The following is a 14830-nucleotide window of genomic DNA, read 5'->3' on the forward strand; positions in this document are numbered from 1 at the left end:
AACAAATGCCACTTGAGCCAGCACACCCCTTCTTCTTTTTCTGTTTTTGCCACCTTAGAAGCCTCCACAGATATTTTGGAGCATCCCATGCCCTTGGGTTGCCCTCATGAGTTTCATCCTTTCCCTCTGTGAGCACTCCCCAGCATCATTAAGTGCCTCTGTGGATCAAGGAATGAGCTAAGGGGCTCTTCCCCCTCCATACCCTCACAGCTTTTCCATGGTTGAACCTGACTTGGATTTTGCCTTTGCTTTTTCTTCAGTTTTTTTCCAGAGAAGCTTTGCTGGGAGAAGTTGATACCCCTTAGCACTTTATTTCCCCCAAAAACCCATGGTGTGGCTGATACAAATCAGTGCTGGAGGTGCCCAAGCCCAGCTCCAGGGCCAAAACTTGCCCTTAACTTCCCTCCCAGCTGTCATCCAGCCCCTGTCCCCAAATGCCAGCCTTTGGAATCACCCCACTAACCTGCAGTGTCACCTCCAATTTGGGGTGCCAGCATAGCTGATCATCCCCCTAGATGCATATTCAACATGTGGGATGAGGATTTTGCCTATGGATACATTCTCTGCTGGATGGAAGGAGCCTGGTCACACTGGATCCCTCTTGCACTGCAAGAAATAATTGGAAAAAAAGCCATAAAATTCAGCAAATGGTGAAAAGCATGAGCCTGGGCACGCAGGAGGTGGGCAAGGATCCTCGATATCCACATCATGCTCTGGTAGAGCCACTCCTCTGCTTGATCAGGTTTATTTTTCTTCCACAGAAGCCTGCTTCAAATACACCTGGAATTCACTCCTTTCCCCAAATATACTCAGAAAATGGGCTCTTGCTACCTGGAAACCACACACAGCCTCAGCTGGGAGAAGCACTGCTCAGCACAGGAGGTGGCCACACACAGCACCAAAACCACCCTGGTGGTTTTCCCCTAGATTTAATTTTTTCATTAAATACAAAACTTCTTCTCAGGTACAAGCTGATGTTTGTTTATCTCCTGGAAAATCCTCTCCCTGCCTCTCTGCCAGGGACCTGGAAATGTTGGATATGCCCACCTGAACATACCCACACAAATATTTCACCAGGAAAACCCTGGAAAAAATGCAGCATTCTGTGTGAATGGACGTTGGTGGCAGAGCCACTACTTCAGGGTAACAATGAGTTAGAAAATTCAGACAAGTTCTGCTGAAGTAAAAAACAAAACAAAACAAAACAAAAAAAAGGATCTGGGAAAAGTGCAAAGAGGCTGGAGGTCTGAGGGGAGTGCTGCCCCTGGAGGTCTCTGTCCCAGAGCTTGGATTCAGGAGGCCTTTACAAACACTGGCACCTCGGCCAGGCTGGCAGAGTAATTCCTGAGCGTGGTGCCACCATCAAACACGCGGGCAGTGTTGGTGTCCAGCCACAGGTGCCCCTCTCCTGGCAGGTAGATGTCCCTCCACGTTTGTCCCTTTTCTGTTATTGGAGCCACCAGGACCTGCGGGGAGAAGGAAAAGAAAGAAAAAATAACTTCAGCAGAAGGAGGATTAGCCAGGATGTGTGTGTTGGGATGAGATGGTCATCAGGGAATCCTGGAATGGTTTGGGTGGGAAGAGACCTTAAAAACCATCCAGTGCCACCCCCTGCCATGGGCAGGGACACCTTCCACTAGCCCAGGTTGCTCCACGCCCTGTCCAGCCTGGCCTTGGACACTTCTAGGGATGGGGCAGCCACAGCTTCCCTGGGCACCCTGTGCCAGGGCCTCAGCACCCTCACTGGGAATTCCTTCCCAATCCCGTCTATCCCTGCCTTCTGTCAGTTTAGAAGCATTAATGCAGTGCAGTGACATTCCTTTGACTGGGACTGGGATCATCCGTGCCTGCAGCTGCCCCAGGATTCCATCCAGTCTATATTTTTGAAAATCAGAACAAAAAATCCCCAGTGATAGAGTCAGTGTAATTCCACCTTCAGGGAGCAATTTTTCCCCTTGTTTCATGGGAAAAGCAGCTCCCAAAATTCTGAGACTCTATTCTTGCTAAATAATTTCACTTCCAAAGCTGAAAGAAGGTTTCTGATCCCTAAATAAGAGTTTCATGAGGAAAGCCAAGCTTTTCCAAAAAGCAAAAACTCCAAAACCCACAAAACTCAGCCACTTTGGCTTGGATTTAAATCTGCTCAAATCCAAGTCCTGGTTTGTGCTTGGGCAGCACTGGATTTACAGGAATAATGCAGAATTCCCACCTCATCTCCAATGAGGAACTCATCCTCTATGGTGAATGCAACAGGATCCGTGGGGCTGAGCCACCAGGCAGGACGGAAGATGGGGTACCCCAAACTCTGCCACTCCTCACTGTATTTTAGGAGCAGGGGCACAACAAAGTCCCGGTGCCTCTGGATGCACTGGCGGGTCAGATTCAGGACCTGCAGGTGGGGGACAAATCCATGAGGAGCCCAATGTCCAGGAAACAGCAAAGCAGGGAAAGCAGGGAAAACTCCCAAAAATAAATAATTGAAAATTTAATTTAATAATTAAAAAGTAAAACATGTTCCCTTGGGAAGAGAAATTACTGAATTGGAATGTCCTGATCAAGTTATGGTGCAAATGGGGTTGATACTGGGTATTCATTGATTTGGATATTAATTGGATAGATTGGATATATTTGGATATTAATTTATTTGTATATAAATCCTTTGGTAATACATTTAAATCCATTGATAATGGACTTAAAACAATTGGACTTAAATGTATTTAAATCCATTGGTAATTGTTATAAGTCATCTGGATTTAAATCTATTGATAGCAGATATGAAAACACATTAGATTTGGATAGATTTAAACCTGTTGTGAATGAATTTAAATCCATTTGATTTAAATTTATTTAAATACACTGAAAATAGCTGTGGATCCATTTGATTTAAATGGATTTAAATACATTGATAATAGATATGAATCTATTAGATTTAAATATATTTCAGTCCAGTTATATTGAACATTAATCTATTAGATTTAAATGTATTTCAGCTCAGTTATATTGAACATGAATCCATTGGATATAAATGGATTTAAGTCTACTGATAATGAATATAAACCCATTGGATTTAAATAGATTGAAACCAATTGATAGCAGATTTGAGTCCATTGGATTTAAGTGAATTTAGATGCATTGACAATGCATATAAACTCATGGGTTGAAATGCATGTACATCTATTGATAATGGATAGTAATTAATTGTATTTAAATGGATTTACATCCATTAATAAAGGACCTTAATAAATTTGATTTAAATTCCGCTGATAATGCATATGAATCTATTTAATTGAAATATAATTAAATCCATTGATAACAGACACAAATCCTTTGGATTTAAATCCACTGGTACTTGAATCTAAACCCATTGATAACGGATTTGTTCCCACTTCAGTGGGAAGCTGAGGACAGCAGCTGGCAGGAGATCCCTGCCAGGCCTTCCATGGTTTTTGGGGCATTGGCCATGTCAGAATCCCGGTGTGGGACACGTACCCAGGTGTCACAGCAGAGCCAGGGTGGGGTCCCAAAGGCCATCACGGGCAGGAATGTCACAATCTGCAGCCACCTCACAAACAGCTCTGGGTCCTCCGGGGTGGCTCCAGCCTCGCTCCCTCCTGCAGGAACATGGGGCTGGAGTGAGGGCCTCCTATGGCATGGAAATGTTCTGGGGAAACCTCAGAGCTCCTTCCAGTGCCTACAGTGTCACCGTTGCTCTGAAAACCTGGCACAGCTTCCCTGGAAATGGCACAAACCCCCCAGCACTGAGGGCTCATCCAGCCATCCACAAATTCCTGTTTGCTCTAGAGGCTTTTCCCAGCTCTTGCAGCTCCCAGGTTGTTGGGACACAACCTCCTGCCCAGCTCTCTCAGTGCGGGAGGATCTGTGCTCCCATCCACACAAGCACCTCTTTGGGAAGCAAACTCCCATGCTGGGATTGCTTGAGCATCATTTTCTAAGGAAAACAAGCTAAAAATAGAGGCTAAATTGAAATATTGCTCTCAACCCCTATTTCAGGGCTGTTGTTTAGCTCAGCTCTCCATGTTTGACACTTCTGCACAGTCTCTGCATGCTCAGGGCTTGTTTTAACCACCACTAACTCCATCAGCTTCAAGAAAAAGGGAAATGGATCCACTTGGACCTAATTAAAGGTTGTTTCTTGCCCTTTTATAATGCTTTTATTTCAGGATTTCTGCAGCCATTTTGCTTTGGAGCAGAAATACAGACTTGGAGCAGAGCTGCTGGGGTTTTAGGAACACCCATTCCCCAGCCAGGAGCCTGGGGATGCAGATCCTGCCTGTGCCAGGTGGGATTTAGCCCAAGCCAGGGGTGGACTGTGGTGGAACTCTGGGAAGGGCATCCCCAGAGACTCAGCTGCTGCTGGAGCTGCCTGGCAATATTTACAGCATATTCTTTTGGTTTTAACTCCTCACTTTTTTCCCCTGGTAACATTCATCCCAATCAAGCCAGCACAACAGAAAATTGGGGAGAAAAACGCTCCAAGCCTTCCCATAGCACACCTAAGGCGCAGATGTACCTCCTGTGCCTGGAAAAAGGCTGCAAAATTCACTGCAGAGAAGCCAGAAAGAAGGGAAAAAATGGAAAACAAATCCTTACCTACTGCATCAGGGATGAAGAAGTTGTAGCCCAGCAGGCTGTAGTGCAGCACAGAGGGGATGAGCCCCTTCAGCCCGGCGTGGCTCCAGTCAGAGCGCAGGGGGCTCATCTGGACAAACAGTGGGAGGTGACTAGATCTGGAGAAACAGCACAAACCCTTCAAGGTGAAATTCCATGGATCTCAGTTGGCTTTGGAGTCACTGGGGCCAGATTATAGTCCCAGAATGGTTTGGGTGGGTAGAGACATTAAAGCCATCCAGTGCCACCCCTGCCATGGGCAGGGACATCTTCCACTATCCCAGGTTGCTTCAAGCCCCATCCAACCTGGCCATGGACACTTCCAGGGATGGGGCAGCCACAGCTTCTCTGGGCACCCTGTGCTGGGCCCACACCATCCTCACATCCCAAGGATCATTGACTCCAACACACTGCCCTAGCCCACTCCCTTGCCCCTTCACTTCCATGGGTACCAAGAAACATCTGGGAATACCAAGAGGGAATTCCAAGCACCAGTTCCACCATCTCCCAGCAAGCTCTTGTGCCCATCAGCTCCAGCGAGGCCTCTCCCTGGTGCCCACCTGCTCCCGGCACTGACGATGGTGCCATTGCCCAGCGTCGCCAGCGCCGCCGCCAGCACCTCAGTGTATCTATCACCCTCCAGCTCAGTAGGAGCAGGGACATCCTGCTCCAGGAAGGAATTGCCCTCCACTCCCTCGAAGGCCATGTAGGTGGCCCCCAGCGCCTGCCGCAGGCGCCAGGCACGAGCCAGGTACCAGCCCAGCGCTGCCTCGCTGGTGACGTTCAGGCGGGCGCACAGCTGCCCCTTCCAGGTGGTCAGCAGCGGGATCTGTGGAGGGGAAGGATGGAAATCCCTGTCAGATCCATAGAATGTCCTGCTGATTCCATGGGGGATGCCATGCTGCCGCCATCCCACCCTGCACTCTCATCGTACAGCACATCAAGGTGTAAACTCCCCGAAAATCCCTGAGCTGGTGGCAAAGGGATCATTAAAATGACTACACAAAGTGGAGCTGGGGAATCTTCTCAACACTGGAAGTGGAAGTTTTAAAGTTGCTTCCGTAGGAAGAGGAGGGACACTGCCTCCCCCAGCACTGCTGTCCCAGCACAGTGGGATAGGCTGTGTCCCTTGATAAAATAATAAACCTGAGGGGGTTTATTCAGCTTAAATTTTGGTTTGGGGGCTGAGGGGGTTCCGTACCGAGCTGGCCCCGGGTCGAGGCTGGCGGCTGAGCCAGTATCCCGCGGCCTCACCGCCACGCAGGGAGCGCTGGAAGAGCGGGGAGGCGACACCAGCATACGGGGACAGCGTGATGGAGAGCTCCAGAGGTTCCACCAGCGCCGGGGCCTGCCTCTTCCTGCGCCCCGAGGGCAACAGGTCCTGCGGCGGGAAGGGCGGGAATAAGGGGTTTGTGGGAGAGGAGCCCCACGCTGCCCACGTGCCCAGAGGATGGCAGGGTGGCCGTACCGCGGCAGCGAGGACGGCGGTGCCGCGCTCCCCCAGGGCCACGACGCCCTCCTGAAGGCGATGCCGCTTCAGCCTCCTCACCAGCGACCTCAGGCCTCGCTTGATTTTGGCGGCAGAACCCTCTGGGCCGTGGTAGCGCCAGATGGGAGACCTGCAGGGTGGGAAATCTCTGGTGAGGTGCTTGGGAGAGCAAGCAGGACATTCAGAAGGGTTCCCACCGTGGAGGCAAGGAGTGCTCACCCCAGGAGCGCGGTGTCTGGCAGTGTCCGAGCCGGAGCGCTGGCCGTGTGCTGGCGGGCAGCCGCCACGTCAGCACTGACACAGAGCTGGTAGTGCAGGGGCTCCGCTCGCCCCGCCGGCGTCTCCAGGCAGAACTGCTGGTGGCTCTCCAGAGACAGGAGCAGGGACACGTCGGGAGCCACTGTCACCGTCACTCCTTTGGGGGAAAAGTGGGAAAATGGTGTCTTGGCAAGCACCCGGCTGCTCCCGGTCCTGGGAGCTGCAGGGATGAGCAGAACCTGACTGGTGCCAAGGCCTCCTGGGCTGATCCCACCACAGATCCAGCCATGCCAACCATCCCCACCCTGCTCCTGCTATTCCCTTGTAGAGTCCCAAATGCCTTTCAAGGGCTGGATTTCTCCCTTTCTTGGCCTTTTTGCTCAGCATTCAGCAGTGCAGGGCAGCCGCAGGTCAATTGGATTAACTTGGGGTAATACCTGAAGTTTGGTGTTCTGTAGAATAATCCAAATATACCCCAAAAAATGACACCAGCAGCTGAACTCCTGCCTGAATTCAGCATCCCACAGCAACATCAGGGAGCCACAAAGTCGCTCGAGTGGAGCTGGGGATACAGCAATGGGCACAGATCTGGGCTTAAAAAGAAACCAGCCACACCAAGAGCACGGGATGTCCCAGGAGTGACTTGGGCCACCCCATCCTCAGGCACCCAGCTTCAGTATCAGCTTTCCCACAGAGATGAGGCAATGTGGGATCCATCCCACGTGCCCTGTTGCTGCTACATCTGCAGGATATTTCATTCCCGCAGACATCTACGCTACCCTTAAACCAGCTGCTTTAGAGGTGAGGAGAGGGGCAGAGAAGCACAGGGATGAAGCTGCTGGGCCTGGCCAGGGAAGGAGGTGGTTACCTGTGGATCCCAGGAAGTACCTCTCCAGGAGGGGCCCGAAGCCATTGGGGTTTGCGCTGAGGTCGCCGCACACCAAGGGCTGCGCGGGGCTCTTGGCGCCATTGAGGGGCCAGCGCTGGGCACGGATGCTCGGCCCTCCATACCAGGAGACATTGGCCATGGAAAAACAGTCCTGCAGCCAGGAAAGCATCATCAAAGAGAGAGGAATACTCAGGGGGAGCAGGAAAGCCAGACTTGGAGCAAACTGTGCCAGTGGCAGGTGTCCCTTTTACAGCGTAAAATTATGGTTTCATTTAAAAAAAAACAAAGGAAAAGCAAGACGTGCTTCCCAAAGCCTGCCAGTTTTTGCTGGAGGAGCACAAATAAAACCAAAATGCCACGACAATCACACTTTTGCACTCCATCACAGTTATCAAACACCTCTGAATCACAGGTAAAAAGATGCTGCAAAGGTGTGAGCAAAGAGACTCTGCAGGAGTGAGTGGGAGAGGACAACAGAGGGGGAAATTCAAGGAAACAGCTTTAAAATGCACTGAGGGCACTTTCAGAAATCCAATTGAAAAATCTGTGTATTTTGGTTTGCTAGTTTGTTTGGGGGTTTTTTGGTTTGGTCAAGATTTTTTGGTTTGGTCATGTTTTTTGGGTTTGGTCAGGTTTTTTATTTGTTTAGTATTTTTCATTCAGTGTTTTTTTCTCTGTTTTTCTTTTTTTTTTTTTTTCCCCTCTGCTTTACTTAAAAACTACATTAAGCTCTCCAGCTGCCTTCTCAGAGTTTCTGGAGTGAATCAGCAAGTGCAGCTGTCCCCAGCTGATCTCTCACAGAAAGCTTTTAGCCCCATCTTGAGCCCTCACCTTGATGGCACCAGTGCCCTGAAGGTGACACATCCTCCCTCCCAAGGCCCAGCTTCTTTCTTTCCCGAGGGCTGATGATAAGAATTTCCCTCAAGAGACTCAGTTTGGAGATTTGGGCACTTCTCATAGGCCTGACAGGGCCCTGGGATGGGGGACATCCCCATCCTTGACCCACCTCCTGCCAGAAACCATCAGTTTTCACTTCAAAGCTCCTCAGACTTTCCCCTTTCTGCCAAATCGAGGGATCAGCAGGACTTAGCGTCCTCGTGACTTCCCAGGCAGGATGGGCTTCCCTGAAAGCCCAGAGATTGGGGCCTTGAAGGGGGCCTGGGGTGGCAGAGGGGATCCAGAGATCCCCCACTCAACCCACCCCACCTTTATTCCCAATCCCAAGGCTTCGGAGCCTCCTGGAGTCCTGAGCTCGGGGGCGCAGAGAGGTTAATTCTCTCCAAGGGGTGGGGAGAGGAGATGTAAATTATTAAAGTGGAAACCCTGGAGGCTCGGAATAGCTGTACCAGGTGTCAGCTGAACTCGTTACACCAGCTGGGAAAGAGGGAAAACAGTCTGTTCTGAACTCAGATTTCGCTGGATCATATTTTCCAATGGTTTGGGTTTTTTTTTAACAAGTGGGGGAAAGCCTGTTCTGTCTCACTCATCCTCTCAAATGCTCACAGCAATGTCAGTGGAGGAGACAGAGTTTGTGCTCAGGCAGCACCTTCCACCTACCCAGAATGATGCCAACAGGTGATTTATGGCCAAAGGGGAACAATTCTCCATCCCAGAGAATCCCATCCCACTTCCTTCCCTGTTCTGAGGGCTCCCCACAACTGGACACCCTGCTCTGACAGCGTGTCTCCTTCCCCTCCTGAGGCTCCTTCCCAGAGTCTGCTTTTATTTAACTGAGGGAGAAAGCAGGGAATGGTACCAAAAATGTTTGCAGCAGCGCACACGGATTATTCCCATCCCGCGGGAGCTGCCCATTGTGTCTGTGCTGGAAGAGACCTTCCCGAGGCTCTCGCCAGCATTGTCATCTCCACTGGGTATTTACTCTGTCTCCATATAAACACAGCTCTCCCACCCGGGGTCACCAGCGTGGCACCGCCACAGGATTTTGGGGCTCAGCTTCATAGATGGTTTTCCTCACCCGGCACCTTCTGGATGTGGAAGATGGGGAACCACAGTGTGATCACATAACTGAGCTGGGGATGATGGTGAGGCCAGAGCAGCCCTTATTGGATCCCAAAGGGTTTGGAGCTGGATGGAGGGGTTCTCGTTACCTTCAGGGTCACGTCGGGGCGCAGCGGGGTCCAGCGGACACTGTAGCACTCTGTTCCGGGGGCTGCCGGCGGCTCCAGGGCCAGCCGGAGCTCGGCGTCCTCCTCCCAGGAGTAGCAGAACTGGCGGCCGTCGTGCCAGCAGCGGTCCCGGGGCGGCGGGGGCTCGGTGGCCGGCACGCTGCCCACGGCGATGGCCAGCACGGGCCGGCCGGCCGGCAGCGCCCGCAGCAGCAGCGCCCCGCGGCCGCGCTCCCACAGCATCCCCGCGTCCCGGCCCCGCAGCACCCACTCCTCCGGCGGCTGCTCCACGGCCTGCCACGAGATGATGCCGATGGTCATGGCGAAGAACACGGCCACGCCGAGGCAGCCCACGGCGCCTTTCCAGGGCTCCGTCATCTCCCTGAAGGTCAAGGTCCAGGTGGACTCCGGGATTTGGCCGGTGTGGCGGGAGACGGGCATGGTGAGATCGCAGGGATGCGGCGGCGGCTCCGCTGCTCTCCCCTCCTGCGGCGGCACAGGAAAGAAAACCCTCTGGGATAGCTCCAAAAGACCCTCTGGGACAGCTCCAAAAGACCCTCTGGGATAGCTCCAAAAGCATGAACAAAAAAATAATGAATGTAATGTATATATAATGAAATTTTTAAAAATAGTTTAAAAGAGGGAAAGCTGCCACTCGGTTCTGTCTGCACTGATCCCGAGGTAAGGGGAGTCCCTTCCACAGTCTCCTCCAGAGCAAATCCCGCTGCCGGACTCGGTGACGGTGGCTCAGCCCCCAAAGGCAGGGGCTCAGCCCCTTGGCACAGCCAGCAGCACCCAGGGACACCGAGGAGGAGGAGGAGGTGTCACACGTGGCCCAGAGCCCGGGAGGAGATGGGGCCACGGACAATGGGAATCGGGGCCGCGCTCCAGCCTCGGCTGCTCCGTGGGGTTTGGCATCGCTTCCCTGCTCGGTTTGGAAGCAGCAGCAAACAGCCAGGGGTGCAGGAAAACATCCCAGGGTGGGTCAAGAAAGGAGGGGATGCAATATCCTCCTTCCATCTCCTCTCTCCCTTCCCTGGAAACGTGTTTGGATGATGCACAGAGCAAAACCCACCCGTGGGCAGGGTTGGAGAGCTGGCTGAGCCCAAGGGAATGGGCACTGCTGTCCCTCCAGGTGAGGGGTCGCTGTGGGGACAGCTTCATGGCATGGCACTGGCTTGTTCCTGCATCCCAGCCCTCATCCCACTGCCCGATGTCAGGCTGGGCGTGGTGCCACCTCCCCTGGCTCAGCACAGCCACCCCTACACCCCCCGTCACCCCCTTACCTAAAGGCAGTTCGGAGATGCTGTCACAGCCCCAAAGCGTCCTTGATGTTTTTCCCACCACAGGCAGGTTTTCCTCCTCTTTCCCAGGGCAGTTTTCCCTCCTGGCCGTGTTTCAGACCCGTGGAGCTGAAGGAACTTGATCCAGACTAACCCAGGAGCGTTACTTAAGCCAAGCTCCCTCCTTCCCTCCCTCCCTCTGTGCCTCCCGCCCGCTCCCCTGCAGCCCGCACGTAGCCACAGGTGGCTGCATCCCCAGCAGGGGCAGGATACTAAAATATTCCCTTTTCAAGGCTTTTATCTATAGAGGAATAATTTTAAATGGGTTTTTTTGGTTGGGTGGTTTTTTTTTGTGGTTTTTTTTGTGTTTTTTTTTTTTTTTTTTTTTTTTTTGTTTTTTTTGTTTTTTTTGTTTTTTTTTTTTTTTTTTGTTTTGTTTTTTTTGGGTTTTTTTTGCCAGTTTGAAGTGGCTCTGGTTGAGTCTTTACTCCATACCTGTGAATCCACACATGATGCCCTGGGAGTGCTGAGCCTCCTCGCTCTCCTGCTTTGGCTTTTGTTGCTGTTATTGCCCAATTTTGGGGGATTTTATCCCTGCTCCTACTTCACATGAGCCACTGGACCCTCCCTTAGATTAACTCCAGGACTGCAGCTGAGGGTGCTGCCTGCACCCAAAACCACAGGGAAGTCACTTCCCAGGAGATTTGAAATCCCCACCAGTGCAAAAACTCTGGAAATCTGAGATTTCTATTGACTTTTCCATGCTCCAGTCCCCCCATTCACAGTCATCTCACCATATCTACAGGTGATCAGGGAATACTTGGATTTTCCAAGTGATATTACAACCTGTTGGTTGCCAAGATATAAAAAACTTGGCATTTAAAAGTGTTTCCCCATCCCGCATCCAGACAAAACCCCAGCAATCCCAAGGCCAAAGCCCTGCTCACCCCAGACTTCAGGAGACTCGCAGGACAGCCAAATCCACCAGGAAAATTCTCATCTGTGGCCCAAATAAGCCCCTGGATGGGGCCTTTCCTCTCCAGGATTAGTTTTTCTTTGCAGGTGAGGCAATATCCAGTGTTGGATGGAGGAAAAAATGGTGGATTGAATCAGGACAAGAAGGGACTCCAGAGCAGGTGAGGGGGTGTATCCAGGATAAGGAGAAAGGATGAAAAAGGCTCAGATATGAGCCAGGAGACCATGATGCTCATCTCAAACAGGCTGGGGATCCCCTGGGAATGGATTCAGGAGAGCTTATAGCAAAGCTGTAGGTGATGGACTCATGGGACCCCAAAGCTATGTAAAATAAAGGGAAAAATTGAAACAAAAATAAGGAATGAGGAGTGCTCCTTCCAGCAGGGGTGTTAGAGGCACTTGAGGGGCCCAACACTCCCTGTGACCTGGAAAGGGGGAGCAAGCAGAAGTGAATAAACCCTGTGGTGACTCAGAGCTGCTCACCCACAGCATCACCAGAGCCAATGGAATTACTTGTGAGGCTGTACAGATCCATGTGCCTCAGGGAGAGCTCAGTTTGGCTGCAAAACCTGCAGAAACAGGGCAAAGGAGGGAAAAAAGGAATCTTTGGGATGGTCTGGGATCCTGGTACAATGTTCAATGCTCCCAAAGGTTCAATGCTCTGTCCAAGGGAAAGGGACTCGGCAGCAGCCCCCAAAAGCTGCCCAAGCATTGGCAATTCCCTGTTTCCCACCACAACATGGGCTGGGAGGGGGGCAGCTGATGAGGTTGTTTGGCTGCAGCAGCTGAAGGCAAAGCTCTGTCACATGGCACAAGATTAAATGACATCCATGGAATGGCAGAGTGGCCCCCAAGGTGGGATTAGGGAAACCCAGGGTGGCGCGGGTGCAGTGGGATCAGCAGGGACAGGGGGCCGTGCCTGGGAGGGACAGCAGGAAATGGGGGTGGTTTGAAATGCCTTTTTTCTTAAAAAGCAGCTCAAATCCCAGAGAAAAATCCTGCTGGAGCTTTTAACAACCCAATATTTGGCCAAGTTTGGCCCCCACAACACTGCATGGGGCCTGGGGTTTGGGCCGAGCCTGCTCCCACCCTCCCAGAACTCCTGGGTTTTGGGAGGAGGAATGGATCTCTGAGTTTTCCTGCCCATCACAGATCTCAGCATGAACTGGCTCCCACAAGCAGAGTGAAACCTCCCTTCATCTTCCTCCCACTGCCAACAAAAACCACTTATCCTTCACTGGCCACAGGGAAAAAAAATATTTCGGGGTGGCTCCCTGGATTCCACAAGGGTGTCCTGCCCCTCTGCTTCAGAAGAGTTTTAGTTTAAACATTTTTAAATCTCCTCCTATGGAGAATGGAGCATCTTTTCCCTCTTCATGACTTTTCAGGGTTGAAAAGACCTTGAGGTCACTTTTTTTATACCCAATGGGGCTTTCCAGGCTGCAGGGCTGCTGAGGGACCTTGATGTGGTGGCAGGTGTCCCTTCCCATGGCAGGGACTTGGAACTGGATGGGCTTTAAGCCCCTTCAACCCAAACCATTCCAGGATTGAGCGATTTGCCAAGTCTCCAGGTTTGCTGGGCTGTGTGGGATGTGGACAATGGGTGGACAATGCCCAGGGAAGGGATGGAGTGGGAGGCTGGGAACACATTTAACTCACCGGCATCCATAACCAGAGTCTGAGAACCCAAGCTTTTTGGTGAAACACCCAGAAAACAGGGACTAAGGGTTATTCCCACTGGGATTTGGGATCCCTGTCCCCTAAGAGAGGCTTCCACCGCTGCCTACCCTGTGGATCACACTCCTTTCCAGAGTTCTGTCATCACCTTTTGGGCTGGCTGGAAGAAGGGAGAGCACAGAGAGCCACAGGGATTTTCCTCTTTTGTGGGGTTGCAATGGGAAGGCACAGCCCTTTCCATCAATATTTTCCTACAGCCTTTAAGCACCAGCAATTACAGCCACAGCTTCCCAGCCAGACCCTCCTGAGGTTTCTGTTTTGGGATTTCTTAAATATTATTATTTTTTAAAAATACAGGAAAGGTGTGTGGGTTGGCCAAGAGCAAATGAGAACTGGTGGGAGCAGCCTCCAGGACTTGGCATTTCTCCTCCATTTTTTCCAGTGGGGAGCAGCCTCACCCCAAAACTCTCTCTGTGGGATGGATCCCACAGTCCCTCAAAAGCCTCCACCAAACTCTCAGTTTTATCAATTTATCCATGATATCTCTAAGCTGGGAGACACAGTGATGAGCCAGAGTGGATTCCCTGAAGCTGGCAGCATGGATGGACATGGATTTCCCACCTTCCTGCCCTCCCAGAGTTTATCCAAAGGGAAAAGATACCTTCAGAATCCATCCTGGGAATAAAACAGCCGATGTGCCATGGTGGGTGTTCTCTTTGGATTTTCCTTCCCCTTGCAGTTCCCAGCCTTGCCTTTCAGGGCCAGCAAAAGCCTTTGGCTGTGCTGGAATTCTCTGTGCCTTAGAGAGCTTTGGGCTCCTTATTGGAGCTGAGCTCAGTTTAGAAGGAAAAAAAAAAAAAGCAAAAAGAGTGATTTGGTTCCTAAATTCCCAAAATCTCAGCCCAGATTTCCTCCTGGAAAGCAATTTCAGATTTCCATGAACTCCACAGCTGTTTATAAAGGAAAAAAGGAGCAGCAGGACTTGCACTGACAACGTGGCCTTATAAACAGCATCAACCCTTGGAAGCAACCACTGTCTCTTCCCATCCCAGCTGTGTGCCCTGAACCAGCAATACCTGGATTTGGGAGCTCCTTGAGTCCATCCACAGCCCATTCAGGCGCTCAGGAGGGTCTCATGTCAAGCAGCAGGTTTTGGGCTGGGGAACAGCCTGGAGCACCTGAGATAATCCATGGATGGATAATTTTCCAGCTGGAAAGTCGCCAGCTCCAGCTGCCAGTTTTGGGATGGAAACAGTCCTTGTGCGCCCTGATATTTTGGGGACACCAAACCCAAGTTCCTAATGCACAATATTCTGTAAAATTTCTAATCTTGGCAGAGAGGAGCCCCCTGTGCTGAGGAAAGCCCCCTTCATGGGCACACACCCCCCTGCACCTCCAAACCCAGCCCAGGTACCTTAAATCCAGGGAACTGAAGCACCCAGCCAGCCTCAGTGCTCCTGCTCCGAGCTCAAATCCCTAAGAGGGGGTGAGGCTGCTGATTTGG

The 14830-nt window shown here is 51.4% G+C and overlaps 1 protein-coding gene across 1 annotated transcript; it reads right to left on the reverse strand.

The window, feature by feature from the left end:
- Nucleotides 1–1292: 1292 nt before the first annotated feature.
- Nucleotides 1293–10843, reverse strand: LOC132075013 (SITS-binding protein-like). The gene is made up of 11 exons (XM_059475145.1): nucleotides 10678–10843; nucleotides 9374–9877; nucleotides 7245–7416; nucleotides 6338–6533; nucleotides 6098–6248; nucleotides 5831–6010; nucleotides 5190–5458; nucleotides 4612–4748; nucleotides 3490–3611; nucleotides 2210–2389; nucleotides 1293–1466 (listed from the first exon to the last, which is right to left on the reverse strand). Exons 2-11 carry the CDS (start codon nucleotides 9830–9832, stop codon nucleotides 1293–1295), a joined length of 2040 nt encoding a protein of 679 aa, XP_059331128.1. The 5' UTR covers nucleotides 9833–9877; nucleotides 10678–10843.
- Between the last annotated feature and the right edge of the window lie 3987 nt (nucleotides 10844–14830).

Source organism: Ammospiza nelsoni, chromosome 6 (assembly GCF_027579445.1).
Source record: "Ammospiza nelsoni isolate bAmmNel1 chromosome 6, bAmmNel1.pri, whole genome shotgun sequence".
NCBI classification, from domain to species: domain Eukaryota; kingdom Metazoa; phylum Chordata; class Aves; order Passeriformes; family Passerellidae; genus Ammospiza; species Ammospiza nelsoni.

Excerpts from the sequence above, each read along its gene's own strand:
- LOC132075013 (XM_059475145.1), bottom strand. The coding sequence starts at position 9,832 with ATGCCCGTCTCCCGCCACACCGGCCAAATCCCGGAGTCCACCTGGACC. Across the intron at positions 3,612-4,611 it reads CTTCATCCCTGATGCAGTAG|GAGGGAGCGAGGCTGGAGCC; the intron begins GTAAGGATTTGT and ends ATGTTCCTGCAG. Across the intron at positions 1,467-2,209 it reads AGTTCCTCATTGGAGATGAG|GTCCTGGTGGCTCCAATAAC; the intron begins GTGGGAATTCTG and ends TTCTCCCCGCAG.